Genomic DNA, 15,673 nt, shown 5'->3' on the forward strand with positions numbered 1-15,673 from the left:
CCGAACAGCATTGGTATACCGAGAAACCGAGAGGCCGTTAGCGCGTGCCGCGGACGCCGAGGAGGCAACCAGCGATTTCTTTTGGCGAACATTAGATAAAGCAACTCGATATCGCATACAGAGACGGAACAATACCTTCAATACATTGACATCAGGTCAGAGTACCCCATCTATCTTCCACAATTTACCATGACTTCTCCCGTTCTCGTTTTCGGCCCGACTGGAGCAGTAGGCAGCGCTGCTGCCACTGAGGCACACAGGCGTGGTGCCAAAGTGTACCTTGCCATGCGCGACACGAAGAAGCCATTAAAAGGCATTCAGGAAGAGGGCAACAGTGACAGCTTTGTCCGCGTCCAAGCTGATCTGGCCAAGCCCGAGACCATCAAGACCGCGGTCAAGACCTCTGGTGCCAAGACAGCCTTCGTATACGTCGTACACGAGGTCGAAGACGGCATGCGAAGCAGTTTCGAAGCGCTCAAGGAGGCCGGTGTAACCTACATTGTCCTCTTGTCTTCGTTCAAGGTCGAAGATCCTCTGGACTCAGAAGCCAACAAGACGGATATGATTGGCGCTCTCCACTCCGCAGCTGAAAGCGCATTGCGAGAGACTGGCGTCTCATACACCGCCGTCCGACCCGCATACTTCAGTAGCAACGTTTTCTGGTACACCGCAGACATCAAGCAGGGCGAGGTCGAGCTCCTCTACCCCAACGTGCGGTTCGATTACCTCGCTCCCTCAGATATCGGCACTGTGTGCGGCACACTTCTCGCAGAGCCACGATTCCAGAAAGAAGCGGGGCAGTCGATCTATCTGTGTGGCCCTGAACTTCTGACCCAGCGTGAGGGTATGGCTGTGATTGGCAAAGCATTGGGGAAAGAGATCAAAGTCAAGGAGATTGACGAGGAGAGGTGGTTCAAGAAGCTGGCGCACATGCCTAAACCTATACTCGACACACTGGCGCGGGGAATGCGGGAGAGTGACGCCGGGAAGGATGATTATGGCAAAATCTACAAGGAAGCCGTGGAGAACGTGAAAAAGTACACGGAGCGGGAGCCGACGAAGCTGGAGGACTGGGTCAAACAGAACAAGGCCGCATTCGCTTAGACTGAAGCTTACCACTAGTTGAGATAGTAACGAGACCCGAACATTCACAGCTGCGTCCTCTTCTGTATTGCGTGAGACCCTTGAACGAGACCAAAAGCAAAGTGATCCGCGCGAAGTGGACACTGTCAGATAAAGTTGAACACGTCAGTCCAGATATGGACATAGCGCCCGCACGCGCGTGATCCCTGCATGACGAAGACAGGTGCCGATCACCTGAAACCCAGCAAGTTTCCGTCATCACGACCTCGACCCAAACCCCACAATCTCCCTTTATTCTTCAAACCACGCACGACTGTCACCGGGGATAACGAAACATTACTACTACGAGGCCGAAACCCAGGACACCGGCGCAGTCATGGCAGCGAGCATCGAAGCATCGCCGCCAGCGCCTCCAGTGCCGTCGAAACACGCCCCAAACGAGGCGCATACCCCGAGCTGCCCGTCGTGTGGCAGTAGTATAGACATGGCCGAGCTGCAAGACGCGAGGCAAAGGATAGAGGAGCTCGAGGCGCAAATGGAGCGCCTGAAGGAGAAGGCTACAGCAGCTGGTACCGCCCCCATTATGCGTCCGACGTCATATCACACCCGAGCCCACACATACTAACATGGTCTAGTCGACAGATGCGCCGACTACGAAGACCAGATCCGCAGCCTCCAGGCGACACAAAACGCCCCTAAACTGCCCCGGACCCAAACCTCACAATCCGACATCCCCAACCCATCCTCACGCCCCTCCGTCGACGCCGATCCCCCACGTCCCACAACCGCAAACTCCACAAAGGCCTCTCGCTTCTCCTTCATCACAAGCCGCTTCCCGTCGCCGGCGAATACAGGCGGCATGCCTCCGCCTCCACCGCCAAAAGACCCGTCCCACGCACCACCGGTCGACTACACCCTACTCAACGAGCTCGAACGCGAGCGTGCCCTACGTGCCAAGGCGGAAGCACGTGTCCAAACTGTAGATTCTGAGATTGAAGAACTGAGCGTACAATTGTTTAGTCAGGCCAACGAAATGGTTGCGGAAGAGCGACGGGCAAGAGCTAAGCTGGAAGAAAGAGTCGAGACTTTGGAGCGCAGGGACAGGGAGAAGATGGGCAGGCTGGATCGCTTGGAGAAGGCAGTGACAAGAGTGGAGAGAGTCAAGGCATTGCTGGGTGAGAAGGAAGATCTGAAGAGAGAGTCGGTTAGCAGCGGGTTGTTGTCACCACCGGCTAGGAGGTGATGAGATGTGTGGTGTTGTTTCTTGTTGCTGTTCTTCCGTGTCATTTGTTACGATACCCATTTAGTTTTGATCTACTGCATCTTAGCGTAGCGTTTGGCGTGGTTGGCTTTACAGTGGGTGCATTTTTCGGCGTTAGCGGTCGGTGGTTGGTATTGGTATCTAGAGAGGTGGATCGTTCTGTAAGCAAAGCGAAAGACATAGCATGCATTAATTATACAACATTGTACTCGGCATTGGCCATACGACCTTATACTCTGTAGGCTCTGTGTGATGAGATGGAAGCGTTTCTTACTTCGTGACTGCCCGGGCAGAATAGACGAGGCTATTACATCACAACAGCATGGTGAAGTAGCAAGCCGACTCATCAAGGCTCCGTCAGGCATCGACTCGACTCCTCGCAACAAGAGACCCGATTGTGTAAATGATTAAACAGCGCTCTGATCATTTGCCATCAGCGATGCGACTAATATCCCACAGAGAGCACACTCCCTACCCCCAGCGCAAAGGAAAGCCAGGCAACACTGTGAGCTAGCCAAAGCCGCTTACTCATCTCGTTGCTCTTCCAGCTTAAGCGGTTTTCCACACGACCAAACACACACCCGCAATTTCGAATATGCGCGCCGACGACCCTGCCATATTTTCTCATCTCGTAGCGCCCTTTCCACTACCCGGCCAAAAGCTCCGCAAGACTCATAGCACTGCCACCGCACCCATAGCATCCATGGTTTCTCACAACTGTGCCCGTGCACTCTGCCCTATGCTTTCCAGAGCTTCACTGCGCATCCATGGTGCAGAGGAAGGCATTGCTACTTCTCGTCTAACCATGGTAACCTGGTCCTTGCATCGTGTCATGTGCTTTGCGGTACTCAGTATCTGGGTGAATGGCTTCTGGAATTTCGCATATGCGTCTGTGTGACGGATGATGGGGAGTTGATGTGGCGTGTATTGTCTTGGTTTTCGAGCGCTGAATGCAGCTTTGGGCATACTGCGAGCGCGATTTGAATGAATTGAACGTGATACGTGACTTTGTCGCGTTGTAATCGCTGAATAATGGTGTCGATTCGCCTCGAGTCCCGCGAAAGAGCAAGACTCAGTCGCTTAGATCCAGTGGCCGCTTTCGCACAAAGACATTTCAGTCGTCCCTGTCACCCATATGTGTGGAAACATAAGCATCTATATTGGTGTCGGGGGAGTTGGCCGTGAAAAATGATCCTGTAGTGACAATACCCTCAGCTCTTCCAAGGTTACGCCTGAGTTTGCTATTGATAACCGTCCTCCCATAATCATAGCAGCGACTCAGCTTCCAGTGTTGATGTCCGTGACATGGTTCTGGTGCTCACATGTTGGTCGTTCCCTACTATCTCTTTTTTCCCATCAATAATGTCTTGCTGAAGACTCACAACCATTGTGGAGTCCTGTTGCGCCTTCGTTCTTATAAAACGCAGCACATTCCTCTCTTCCCTTCTCTTTCTTTTCTTTAGCAGATATCCGACTCTTGACTCTACACATACCAAGTTAGATATCAAGACTGTCTTCAAACTTACCTTCAAGACATACAACACCATCACCACCTCTGCTACCAACACACTACTACAACCACTACAACCACCACCACCATCACCAACACAAAAGTAAAGTCAAGTACTTTACCTTTCACCTTCAAGTGAGCTACAACTAATAACTCATAAACCCAAAACAATCCTAACAGCAATTCAGCATGCCCGGCTACTGGGACAAGAACAAGTGCGCAAGCGCCGAGGACAGGGCGGCTGCCATAGCAGACATGGAGAGGGTCGCTCAGAAGGCCGAAGCCCAATTCCATGCCCGCCAAGCCCCCTCCAGTCATGGCATTGTTACGTTTCACCGAAACGGGAACGGCGATGTGGTCAAGGTCTTCGTCAACGACATGGGGTGGGCGGAAGAGTTAGTTCCTGCCGAGAAGCAGGATTTGGCATTTGGCCACGTTTGGCTGCCCGCTTGGCCGAAAGGGAACGTAGGGCCTTACAACCACTGGTCTGAATACGGCCAGAATCAGCTCGAGTTCATCCCGGTCATGGATATGGATATTGGCTTCAACGAGGTCAATATAGGTTTGACTGAAGAGATGAGATTCCTCCAGCTTAGGGAGGTCAGACTTTCGGAGAATCCCTTCGGAAAGTTTTTCGAAGGCGTTATGTCGTCTTCTCTCGATCCGGCTCGAGAGTATTTCACGATGGCCCCGGATGGTAGTATCCAGGCACATCCTGCCCCTGTCCCCGCCCCTCAAGAGCAGTCTAGCAACCCCGCTGGAGACTTCGTTGGTCTGAGCGGTGACCAACTCGCGGAGATCCCGTTGTATGAGGACGACATGGGAGTCGAGCCCTCCTCTCTTCCGTCGTCTGGTCCTAGTTTTGGAGGACCCGACTTTTTCTCTGGCAGCGACAAGTCTGCCCCTTCGTCGGAACCCCCGACTAACAGCACGTTTGCCGGCGACATGGCTCCTGGATGGTACGAGCCGCTACCTACCGCTGCGTTTGACGCCGACATGGCTGCTAACGGCCTCAGCCCAATGCCGTTCGATCCGTATGCCGGCTTCATGCCCGCGAAGCCATGAGTTCCGGCCTGAGTTTTGACAGCGAGGACCTCCTGGCATATGTTTGGCGTTTGGGAGGATTGTTCTTTTTTGGTGGCTATTTTGGGGTTTCTTTCTTACTGTTTGTATGTTAATTCTGGAAATACAAACACATCATCGCCAATTATAGTCAGCTTGCTTCACATGTGATGTCTGACATGCATACTTATCCTTTGAGTTCGACTACCTGTAGCAGACTACTAGTATCTCCAAAGACACAACAGCCGATCATAGAAGCTCGTAGATAGGAACGTCCGTTGACCCTGACTATTGAGATCTGGCTGAGAATCACTTCCGTAGTTCATGCTCTCATGCTCCTCGAACTTGGCCAGTACCTCGATCTGCCAATCTTTGGAAGCGCTCTTGGTGAGCCTGACGATCCTAGTGCCAGCATGCATGCAGCTAACAAGCAGTAGAATGGCCTCTGGCGGCGGCTCCGATCTCCATTTCTCTACGCCGTGGTGCGCTGGTAGCTTGGGGTTTCGGTCCAGCAGCTTCAACCGCCATACGCCACCACCGAGATTGGCTTCCGCAAGAACCTGACGACGGCCTGAGATGGGTACGTGGAGAAGCCGGATATGATCATCGTAACTGCCAGTAATGATCAGACCACCTTGGCTGTCCAGATGTACTGGGAGAATAGCAGTGACACCAGCGCCGTGTATCTTCCCGTCCATCCAAGGCACACTTCCTCCAGATCCGTCAGACAGCTCCGCGAAACGAAGCGCGCTGTCATCTCCACCCGACAGCAGTCCTGAGCCATCCGGTAAGAACGCAAGGGTCCAGGCTTCCAAATCATGCGATGCGACTTCCATCTTCGTAGGCGCATCGGACTCGTCTTCCGTATCTATGACACCGAGACATACCTGTCCGTTCGACAGCGTCATACCGACCATGAAGGACTCCGGGTGCCAAGTGAAGGCAGTGATGAGTACATCTTCTGGGAAGTATTGGATAGTCTTGATGTGGGCGATCTTGGGGTCGCGCTGCCACGACTGGAGTTCGTAGATCGCGAACGCACCTGTCGAAGTCGCAACGCCAAAGTTGGAGCTAGTGACATGCGTCAAGAAATGTATGTCCAGGATAGCCGATGGTGTGGACAGCGTCTGGACGATGTGGCTGCTCCAGGTTAGTACTCCGCCTAGACACGCGCAATAAATACAGATAATCCGCAAATAACCCTACGTACACTATATCGCCATCAACGCGTACCAATATCAAACTGCCATTGCGCTGCTGATTTTTGGCGCTCACTTTGCCATCGTGTGGAGCGCTCCCCGCGGACTCTTTCTCGTCCGACTTTTCGAGGTTGTACGTGCCGATTATCGCATACTGCGGATTGAGCGGGAAGAACTCGATACAGCTAGGAGGCAGATCGAGCTTGAAAGACGTGAGAGATTGTATCGAAGTCATGTTGCGGGGATGGTGTACTTTTCTGACAGCCTCTCATTTCGGTTAGTGGGCTACGTGACTAAGCAGAACCAGAGTGACGCAACCCATCTCGAGCTCTCCTTCCTCAAACTGTGCGCTGCTGTACTTTGTGCACATCGCGATTGCCACGAACGTAGACGATGCCAGTCAATGCTCGTCGAATAATCCTTCACGGCTCCGATAGCGACTGCGCCGTCGAATTGATGCCTTGCTAATCCCTGATATCGCGACATCGCTGCCTAGACTAGTCCCAAAGCGAACAACACCTGACCACGCGACTTCCATGACGAAGTTCTATTAAAGTAGTTGCGTACACGCGTTCTAACGTGTCGTTCCAATCTCATCTGCGTTGTGATCTATCTCAACACTTCTCAGATTTACTCAACCCGCAATTGACTTTCCAGCCATTCGCCATGACCGACATCAGCGCTCCAGTAGAGACCTTTGCGTCTGGACGTTACTCCAAGCGCAAGAGGACTCAGATCACATACCACCTCGATGAGCTGGACGTCTCGGACTCAGAGTCGGACTTTGACACGCCACAAGCAAAGGTTCGATGCACCTCTGCGTGAACTACAAGCACTGAGACTGACGAATCTACTCCAGAAGCGTGTAGTCGCGACAAGTTCCCGCCCGCTTCCCAAGCGCAAGATCTTCCCCTTCCTCAAACTCCCCGCCGAGATCAGAAACATCATCTACGAGTACGCGCTCACCGACCCCTCTGGCATCAACCTCGTTGGCGTGTTCAAGCACAAGCGCCGCAATGTAGAACGCATATCCGCCAAACTGCAAGCTTCACTAGTCGAAGGGTCCAGCTGGTCGGACGCACATCGTATGAGCAACAGCGTCCGGAAGAACCAAGAAGAAGAGCCAGCGCCTCTCGTCACGTCGCTGCTCGCAGTGAATAAGCAGATCCACCAGGAAGGCGTCGATATCCTATATGGTAAGAACGAATTCATCTTCACTGATAGCTTCGCGTTGTACAACTTCATGATCAACCTCGGTCCCAACCGTTCCAAAAGCCTCAAAACGCTCCGCATCCTAGGCTGGCTTCACGGCCGCGCTATGAAGGCCTACAATCACTCCTGCTTCGCTGTCCTTGTCTGGGCCACCAACATAACCGCCTTCCACATTGACTCCCAGATTGGCTGGTACCGCGCGTCCAAGTACGGCGCCGACCAACTTTACCGCGACGCATTTCCCTGGATGGAATCTGTGGGTATGGCGCAAGGCAAAGTCGACGCCGTTGTCGACATCATCAAATTGGGCGAGGAGTGTATACATGGGCATCACGACTATCGTCATTCTCAAGCAGCGAAATCGGGCGAGGAGAAGTACGAGGAATTCAAGACGGCGTTGAGGAAGTCGCTGGGAGCACAGCGACAAAGAGTCATGGCGCCGACTAGTCAGGTGAAGAGAGTTAAGGTTGTGAAGAAAGTGGTGGAAGATGAGGAGTGAGTATGAACGGAGATGCTGTTTGCAGAGCAAACCTGACGAGTTTATAAGACGTACAAGCGATACCGAAGAGACGGATGTGGATGCAGCGCAAGGCTTCATAGGTTCTGTTCGGAGTTGGTGGTCGAATACGTGTATGATTTCACGCGCCTGTACATGAAGCTGTCAGTCCTCATTACTGCGACACGACGAACCCGGCATGAGTGACGGCAGAGAAATAGAACACTTCGTATTTGCTACCCGCATTCAGGATCAGATACTAGAGAATTAGATGACTTCGTATTTCATTACACACATTCAGAACCATCTAGTACCCCTTACAACACAACCACAGTCTATTAGTATATATGTATGCAAATCCACAGTACATTGGGTATTAAGCCGTCCATCTCCCAACAAATAGACAGACAAGACACGTACAGAGACCAACCAACCATCATGAGACATGAGCTTCGTAAAGCATGACATGACATGACATGCCGACATTATATCCACCTCCCTCACTTGAGCACCAACCTCTCCAACATGACCCTCAAAGCATCTGCCCCTTCCTTACCATCGACCCCTAATTCCCTCTCCACCCCACGAACATGCTCTTCCGTCTTGCCCCTCAGCTCCTCAATAACACCCTTACTATATTCAAAACTGCCCTTGCTCTCCATGTATCTAAGCGCATACCGCTTCACTTCCTCGTCTGTAGTCTTCTGTTTGAGGATGTTGATGAGGATTTGGTTGCTTGGATCGGCGCGGATGGCGTGGATAACGGGGAAGCTGAATTTGCCTTCTGTAAGGTCTTCGCAGAGGCCTTTGAGGGTTGTGTAACCGGATGTGGGGGAGAGGTTGAGGTGGTCGTCTAGGATTTGGAAGAGGAGGCCTATTGTGGAGACGAGGGGGGTGCAGTCACTGGGCGTTGTTAGCTGGGGTGAAATCTTGGGGTGGAGACGTCGGGCACGTACATGTCTGTATGCGACTCGGCTTGCATGAGCTTGATTGCTAGTCTGAATAGACCCCCGGTTTTGTTCCCTACCATCTCTAGGTAGTCTGCTTCGCTCGGACATGTCAGGCTGTCCCTCCAGTATAGATCCATGCCCTGTCCGCGGTGCAGGTTCAATAGCTCTTCTGTGAAGATCTCGATGAGCTTGGGGTTGTTCATGGAGAGAAGCAGGGATAGCGCGCGGAAGTAGACGTAGTTGGCCGAGTTGATCGTTTGCGGGGTTCCGAAGATAGAGTGGGCGACCGGGATGCCGCGGCGGAGGATGGACGAGTCTTCTACATCGTCGACGCTGGAGGGTGTTAGGCAAAGGAGGGGAATGTGGGGTGGATGTGCTTACAGTAGACTCGCGGTATGCAGCATGCCCACCACTTTTGTGATAATCTCGAGTCTCTCTGGCGGCACTTTCAACCACAGGTTGAAGGCTGCGATGCACTGACTCCGTATATCCTTGCCGGGGTGTCCATACAGGTAGTCGTAGGGCCCCAGTAATATGCGCTCCTTGCCCTCTGTCCACGCAACCCCATTTCCGTATATGAGCTCCTCGCCAATATCTTTTGCATGTTCTGCGGGTGGTGACAGCGGCGTCGGGTAATTTGTGCTGGCTTCGAGGTTCGCGCCGGCTTGGGTGTTGTCCATGGGCGAGTCCATGTCGGTGTGCTCGGTGCGGGGCGGCGATTTCAACTGCGCGGCCATGGTCTGCGGCCGAGGTTGTTGCGTAGACACGTTTTGGGCAGGCGCGTTGGAAGGATCCGCCGGATGGCTCGTCTTGCTTTTCTTGCTCTGGCCGAGCCAATCAATCTCGCTCAAGGGACGCAGCACACTCGTTCTGGAAGGCTGCTTAGCAATGCTCGCGTTCAAGTTGAGGATGCCCGTGGAGCTGGTGCGGGGCGGGATGGCGTTGGGCGAGGCGAAGGGGTGGTTTGGGGAAGTGGCCGGCATGATGTCGAGGAGCGCGGAGGTGCCGGACGGTGTTTATACAAGGCGCACACCACTACGCGACCCTCCTCTACTTTGGTTGAGGTGCCTGGCGGGCACGCGGCGCCGAGGCTCGTGACAATGCAATGACGGCTGCTGTGAACAGATGGGGTTACCCTCGTAGACGTTACTTTGAGGCTGCAGGATGCGCTGCGAGGACGGGGCGGAAAAGCGGCGCAACAGCCTCTTGGAAGCCCAGTGCGGAGTCCTCGGGTCGCGTCTTCTGTCTATGGTGGCCTCTGGCGCAGAGCTAAGGGGGAGGTTGGAGAAGACCGTCGGGGAGTTGGCCGCATCATGGCAGGCACAAGGCCCTTTTTGCTGCGCATCATTAACATACCGAGCTCTCCATCAAATGCACATGTCGAATGCATGGGAATGCATGTATGACGCCAGGTGTCGCTTAATCCCTGCGTCGGCCATGCGCTAACCCCTCCCGGCTGGCATGCCCCCATCTGAGATTGCGCACTGCTCACACCCAGCCCCGAGTCGAGCCATCTTGCCCAACACTTTGGATAAATCCACCACACAAACTACCACATTATCCTTCTTTGAGCCGGAGATTTAATGCACCCCTCTGGTTCACCTGCATTGGGAACGACCTTCACCTAGCAGAAGCAAATATGACAAGGGCACGTAGTCCAATTGCGGAACTGGTCTCTATATCTTGTAGTCCGCCTTCATTGCAATCCGTCCGCACTCCAGAAACAGCAATAACTCGGCTGCCGCCAGTGCAGCATTAGATATTATACAAATCAAAAGGCTTGTGTTACAGGCAGAAGAGGAAGAAGAAGGAGCTCCAAGCCTGCCAGATGGCCTCCCCCAATTCAAACGGGTATGGAAAGGAAATAAGGTAAAATGAGAAAATGGTGGAGGGCCGAAAGTATGCAAGGAGAGAGATACAGCCCCAGTTTAGAACCGTTTTGTATCCAACACAACAAGGAAAAGGTGATGCCTGATGCTGTAGTCGTACGTCGTCACAAAGAAAAGCCGAGAGAAAAGGAGAGTGGAGCCGTTGGGGCGAAGGGTTGGGTAGAAGTCGTGGCGACTGTTCACAGCGCTTGGTTGTACGCAATCCAGGCATCGTGCGCCTCCCGCAGGACTGGACGGAAGTTAGCAGCTGACACAACAACAGGGACAGGGTTGAAACTTACTTTGCAGAACCTGGGCTTGCCCAATGTACGTCTCGCATGCGCACTGCAAGGTACGCCCGTCCATGAAATCCAGGACCACGCTGTTGGGAAGTTCTTGGCGATCTTGGTCAGGTGGGTAGGGTGTGCGGAAGTCGCTGAGATGGAATCGCTTGACAATTCCCTTCTCGTTGTGTTTCGACGGACTGAGGACGAGGTTGCCCAAGGCGTCAATCTCAACCCATCGTCGTTTCCAAAGCTGCATCAGGTTAGCGTAAGGTCGGTATTGACATTGATGAGACTTACCAGAGTGTCTGGGAACTGGATGTTCAGATCACCAACATGCACAGGCGGCGGTGGCTCACGTAGAGACGCCAGAGAGGTGGAACGCATGTCGTTCTCGGGAAGTGCCAAGCTGCTGTTCGAGTTCTTCCAGGGCATGGCAGACATGGAAGAAGACATGCGCTTGAACATCTTGCTCGTACGCGACTTCTTTTCGTCTTTCTTGTCCTTTTTGTCTTCCCTCTTGTCTTCGCCGTCGTGGCTGTGTACCGACTTGGACTCGCTCATGCGGCGCCCGAAGGCTCTCCACGTGCTCTCGGATGAAGCCCGCGAAGGTGCATTGCTGGGCTCGCGGGAGTGTGAAGACGAAGGTGGAGGGGAAGCAGGCTCCGGTCTTCCTCGGGTAGGGCTTCTGGGCGTAATGGTTGCCTTTTGGTGATCAATGATAAGAGGACTCTGGTGGAGATCCAGTGGTGTGCTCTCCGTTGGCATTGCAAGCGTCGGCTTCATTGTGCGCTCATCGCGGACGATGCGGGCCGTCACTTGCACAGACTCCGGCTTCTCAACTCCTCGCTGTACGTTGTATACTGTCGACTTGACTGGCGCCGACTGTTTCTTCTTGTCAGGCGTTGTTGAAGCAGATGAAGCCAAAAACGATGGGCTTTCGAGACGCGGCGTAGATTTCCCAGATGGAGAGATCTCAACAGGCGTTGTTGCAAAGAATGAGGATTTACGCTGGGCGACGGAGCTTCTAGTGCTCAAAGCAGAGCTCGCAAGACTTACTTGTGAAGCCGATTCCCTGTTGGTCTTGTCTGCAAGTGCTTTGATCCTCTGCGAGATGCCGGAGGAAACGTTGATTTTCTTCGGCGCGGTGCTGGAGTCAGACTTTGGCGCAGGAGGCCAACCGCCCGAGATCTTACGGCCAGTCTGCTCAGGTGACAGGCGGCTGATGCCATGGTAATTCGACGATGCTGATCTGGGAGGCGTTTGTAGGTCTGTTGCAGAGGATTTCCTGGGGAAGAACGGGGTGATTGGCGACTTGGATACCGACATGGGTTTAGCTTGATGTACTGTAGCGCTTTGCAGCTCCTCCATGAAAGAATCATCCGACAGGTATTCGGTCTCGGAATGGTCCGCGCTGACTTCGAGTGGATCGAGGACCGCACGTCGCTTTCCTTTGGTCTCGTACCAACTTTGATGCTGGGAAGACGGCATGAGCATAGACTCCCTGTTGCGTCTCTTGGACTGTCCTTCCTCTTGCTGGTACCCTTCGTTCGACGGCATGTAGATGGTAGATTCGCGGTTCGAGCGGCGTTGTGATGGCATGTCATTCTCCCATGGCCTTAGGGTGTCCCTCTTGCTGCTGTCATCTGCGTCATCGAACGACGGCGCTCGCTCGGTAATTACTGGGCCTTGCGCAATCTCCTGTGCTTCTGCAGGCGGGACGGGCGTCGTGCTCTCAGGCACCACGGTCGGCGTGCTGTCAACTGATTGCTCTTCATCCACCAAATCCGCATTGTGCGACTCTTCTTGCTCGTCAGACTTTTGCGATTCTTCCATACCTGCCTCGTCTTCTGAAATAGACGAAGGCCGTGTCGAAGGGGCGCCGGTGGAACCGTGGGTCTGGGCGGACACGGGTGACGAAATCGAAGCAGTAGAGTTTAAGTCGTCTGTCTCGGTAGGAGCATCCGCGAATGCAAGGCCAGAGCGGCTTAAACGCGACGAGGAAGGGAGATCGTCGCCAAGCAGGGTCTCCTTGTCGGCGTCAGTTTCGGCCTCAGGTTGTGCAGCGGAGGGGCCATCATCGGGCTCGGTCGCAGTAACGGTCGCATCTGTCGTAGTTTCATCTTCGGCGTCGGTCTCCACCTTTATCTCCGCGGCCTTGACTTCTACGTCCGATGCAGCATCTTCAGTAGCCATCTCCTTCCGCAGCTGTTGGGCCTGTTGTTGTTTCTTGCGCATCTCGAGAGCCTTCATGAGTCTTGTCCGCTCCTGTGTCGATCCTCCAGCCCTGAGGTGACTCCTGTATGCGGACACGGGCATCGATTTGGTACTGGCGGGGGCTCTCGTGGAGTATACTGACGAGGCGGGGGATTGTGGCATTTCAGGCATTGGAGGAACCTGGTGTGGAGGAGGAATAGCGATCGCGGGAAGGGTGCTCGAGGCGTTGGTCTTAGACTCTTTCTTCTCAGCTGTCTTTCGTGCCGCAGAGCGCAGACCTGCCGGGAGCGATGACTTCGGTCTCGCCAGATCTGACGGAGCACTGCCCGAGGTGGACGGTCTCCTGCCTTCGAGCGATGGCCGCGGTCGCGGTCCTAGCTTAACCTTTGGCTTGGTGTACTGCGCGTAGTAGTGCTCGTACAGCTCGTTGTAGTTTGGCCGTGCAGTCTGCGAAGAGTTCCGGGGCTCTGGTCCACCTTCGAAGAGCGAGTCGTAGCTTTTGAGCGTGTCCTGGAGATCGGATAGATCGGTGTCGTCTGGCGTCGTCGGCCCTTCCGTTACCGTCTCCATGGTGACATGGGAGATCTGTGGTGACAATTTGTGCTCGATGACCTTCTCGTCCAGCATCAACGGAACCGTCTCGGCTTGTGAGTTGATCGACCCGCTCCTCGTGAGATTGTCTTCGCTGTCTCTAGATGGCTCCAGTATGGTGGGTATGTTGGACTTGGCAGTTTCCGGTCGTGCACTGCCGTCTGCATCGGGCTGGGCGCCTTCCTCGGCAGCCTCTTGGATCCAGCTGAGCTTCTGTTGTCGCGACGATCCGCTGGAGGAGGAGCTCGAGGGCGCGGCGGTGTGCAGACTGCATGCGGCGGTAAGAGCGGCATCGCTGAGCTCTTCCGGGGTGGATATGGACAGGACGATGTCGTGGGGCGCAAACTTCTCGGTGATGTTGATGAAGTGGACACTGACGCGGGCTGTCGAGCGTTAGTCGTGGTCATGATAGGAACAAGCCTCCACATACCCTGAAGCAGTCGCGATGTCCCCTCGGGCACATATTTGACCAGGACCTTGCGCCGGCGGTACAGCAGCAGGCCGTACAGCGGTGACTTTTCCTCGTACAGGGCGACGGCAGCGCGCGCCTCGCCAGCACCGCCAGTGCCGCGGGTCAGGACTTCGACGGCATCCCTTGACGTGTACCTGAGCAGGAACCTAGATGCCAAACGTTAACACGTGGTCCGCGTGCGCAGAAGAAATTGGGATGTCGTACCAACCGCCAGCTTCGGCGAGGGCACCCTGGTACGCCTGTGTAACCTCGACATTGTCCAGTCCGTTCAGCGACATGGTGCCAGGTCAGCCGGAAAGCGACGCTCGGGGGTGCAGACTCTCAAAGCCGTGCGTGTCTGCGGCGAAGAGTCGTCAAGTCGTGGTGTTGAAAGCGCCTGGGGCCAGGAGGTCCGGGCTAGTAGGGGTCATGCAATCAGGGATCCGAGGTGGCAGAGTATCAGAGGCAGAGGCAGAGGCGCATGGGGCGGCGGGCCATTGGGGCTGCTGCGCTGGGCGTCGAGGCAAATGGACGCTTCAGGAACTGTGCCGTGCAATGCGCCTAGCAGTCTCCTCCAAAAGAGCAAGCTGGAGGGAGGGCAGTGAAGGCGAGCGTGGAGCTGAAACACAGGGGGCTCCATGGCCTGAGAGCACTAGGCACTTTATCTCCGCCTCCCGCTCCACACGCCTTCTCACCGACATCGACTCCCCAGACTGCACTTGCACTGCACTGCACGTGTGCCCGTTTGCTCTTTGTTTTTATGAGCGACGCGAAGTTGTACACGCGATTGCATACAATGCAGTCTCCACGTGGTATCCTTCGATAATCTCGGATACTCGCACGCATGACAGCCCTGGCCCGCATGAAGACCCTCACCAACGCAGGTACAGCCGGCAATCCTGAGGCGCCCCAGGTCACACCCTATTCGATCAGATCGACAGTCAAGGGCTGACGGCTATGAAAGCCTTCCATTGCTTGTGCCGCCGGTATATCGCCGATGACAAGGCGGGGAAGAAGAAGCAAACAGCTGCCAACCCAGCAGTCGATCGCAGTCCCAATGCGCACCTTCTTAGCTCAAATTCGAGCATCACCAGACGTGACAGCACCTCGCAGCTATGCCAGTCAATCTAAGTGCTATAACACGACATCCCAGTACATTCCTATCTGTTGAGAGCCTGTGGGAACGCGTCGGACCTTTGAAAAAATGCCACTCGACTCCGCCGTGCAGTATAAACAAGCTTCGTGCATTGTTTACTGCAAAACACGGTACGCGTCGCGGACTAGGAAAAGCTAGACGGCAGTCCGTCTGCAAAGCTCAACTACCTCGACACTAACTCTCCGGTGCTGCCCCGCTATCCATCCAGAACAGCTTTGCCCCTTGCAGCGACCCACGTAACGACACCATGCACGTCGTTGGCCATGACCAGGCATGCGCTGCATCGCTGATCGGTCGGTAGCGGCCGCGAAAAAAAGATTGAACAGTGAACCA

General features: G+C 54.4%; 7 protein-coding genes across 7 annotated transcripts; 4 read left to right on the forward strand and 3 right to left on the reverse strand.

Annotated features, from left to right (window-relative positions):
• Window positions 1-189: 189 nt before the first annotated feature.
• J4E90_002230 (uncharacterized protein) lies at window positions 190-1,104 on the forward strand (the record flags this gene model as incomplete). The annotated part of the gene is made up of 1 exon (XM_051431811.1): window positions 190-1,104. One exon carries the CDS (start codon window positions 190-192, stop codon window positions 1,102-1,104), a length of 915 nt encoding a protein of 304 aa, XP_051294945.1.
• A 355-nt stretch (window positions 1,105-1,459) lies between these two features.
• J4E90_002231 (putative secondary metabolism biosynthetic enzyme) lies at window positions 1,460-2,326 on the forward strand (the record flags this gene model as incomplete). The annotated part of the gene is made up of 2 exons (XM_051431812.1): window positions 1,460-1,652; window positions 1,719-2,326. 2 exons carry the CDS (start codon window positions 1,460-1,462, stop codon window positions 2,324-2,326), a joined length of 801 nt encoding a protein of 266 aa, XP_051294946.1.
• Window positions 2,327-4,043: 1,717 nt separating this feature from the next.
• On the forward strand, window positions 4,044-4,919 carry J4E90_002232 (uncharacterized protein; the record flags this gene model as incomplete). The annotated part of the gene is made up of 1 exon (XM_051431813.1): window positions 4,044-4,919. The coding sequence occupies one exon, from the start codon at window positions 4,044-4,046 to the stop codon at window positions 4,917-4,919; it is 876 nt and encodes a 291-aa protein (XP_051294947.1).
• Window positions 4,920-5,137: 218 nt separating this feature from the next.
• On the reverse strand, window positions 5,138-6,350 carry J4E90_002233 (uncharacterized protein; the record flags this gene model as incomplete). The annotated part of the gene is made up of 2 exons (XM_051431814.1): window positions 5,138-6,056; window positions 6,127-6,350. 2 exons carry the CDS (start codon window positions 6,348-6,350, stop codon window positions 5,138-5,140), a joined length of 1,143 nt encoding a protein of 380 aa, XP_051294948.1.
• A 431-nt stretch (window positions 6,351-6,781) lies between these two features.
• On the forward strand, window positions 6,782-7,826 carry J4E90_002234 (uncharacterized protein; the record flags this gene model as incomplete). The annotated part of the gene is made up of 2 exons (XM_051431815.1): window positions 6,782-6,919; window positions 6,975-7,826. The coding sequence occupies 2 exons, from the start codon at window positions 6,782-6,784 to the stop codon at window positions 7,824-7,826; spliced, it is 990 nt and encodes a 329-aa protein (XP_051294949.1).
• A 497-nt stretch (window positions 7,827-8,323) lies between these two features.
• Window positions 8,324-9,756, reverse strand: J4E90_002235 (uncharacterized protein; the record flags this gene model as incomplete). Its single annotated transcript, XM_051431816.1, has 3 exons — window positions 8,324-8,726; window positions 8,780-9,106; window positions 9,155-9,756. 3 exons carry the CDS (start codon window positions 9,754-9,756, stop codon window positions 8,324-8,326), a joined length of 1,332 nt encoding a protein of 443 aa, XP_051294950.1.
• A 1,085-nt stretch (window positions 9,757-10,841) lies between these two features.
• J4E90_002236 (uncharacterized protein) lies at window positions 10,842-14,483 on the reverse strand (the record flags this gene model as incomplete). The annotated part of the gene is made up of 5 exons (XM_051431817.1): window positions 10,842-10,891; window positions 10,944-11,178; window positions 11,226-14,116; window positions 14,164-14,351; window positions 14,410-14,483. 5 exons carry the CDS (start codon window positions 14,481-14,483, stop codon window positions 10,842-10,844), a joined length of 3,438 nt encoding a protein of 1,145 aa, XP_051294951.1.
• Between the last annotated feature and the right edge of the window lie 1,190 nt (window positions 14,484-15,673).

Source organism: Alternaria incomplexa (genome assembly GCF_024043165.1).
Source record: "Alternaria incomplexa strain BMP 0042 chromosome Unknown scaffold_2, whole genome shotgun sequence".
NCBI classification, from domain to species: Eukaryota; Fungi; Ascomycota; class Dothideomycetes; order Pleosporales; family Pleosporaceae; genus Alternaria; species Alternaria incomplexa.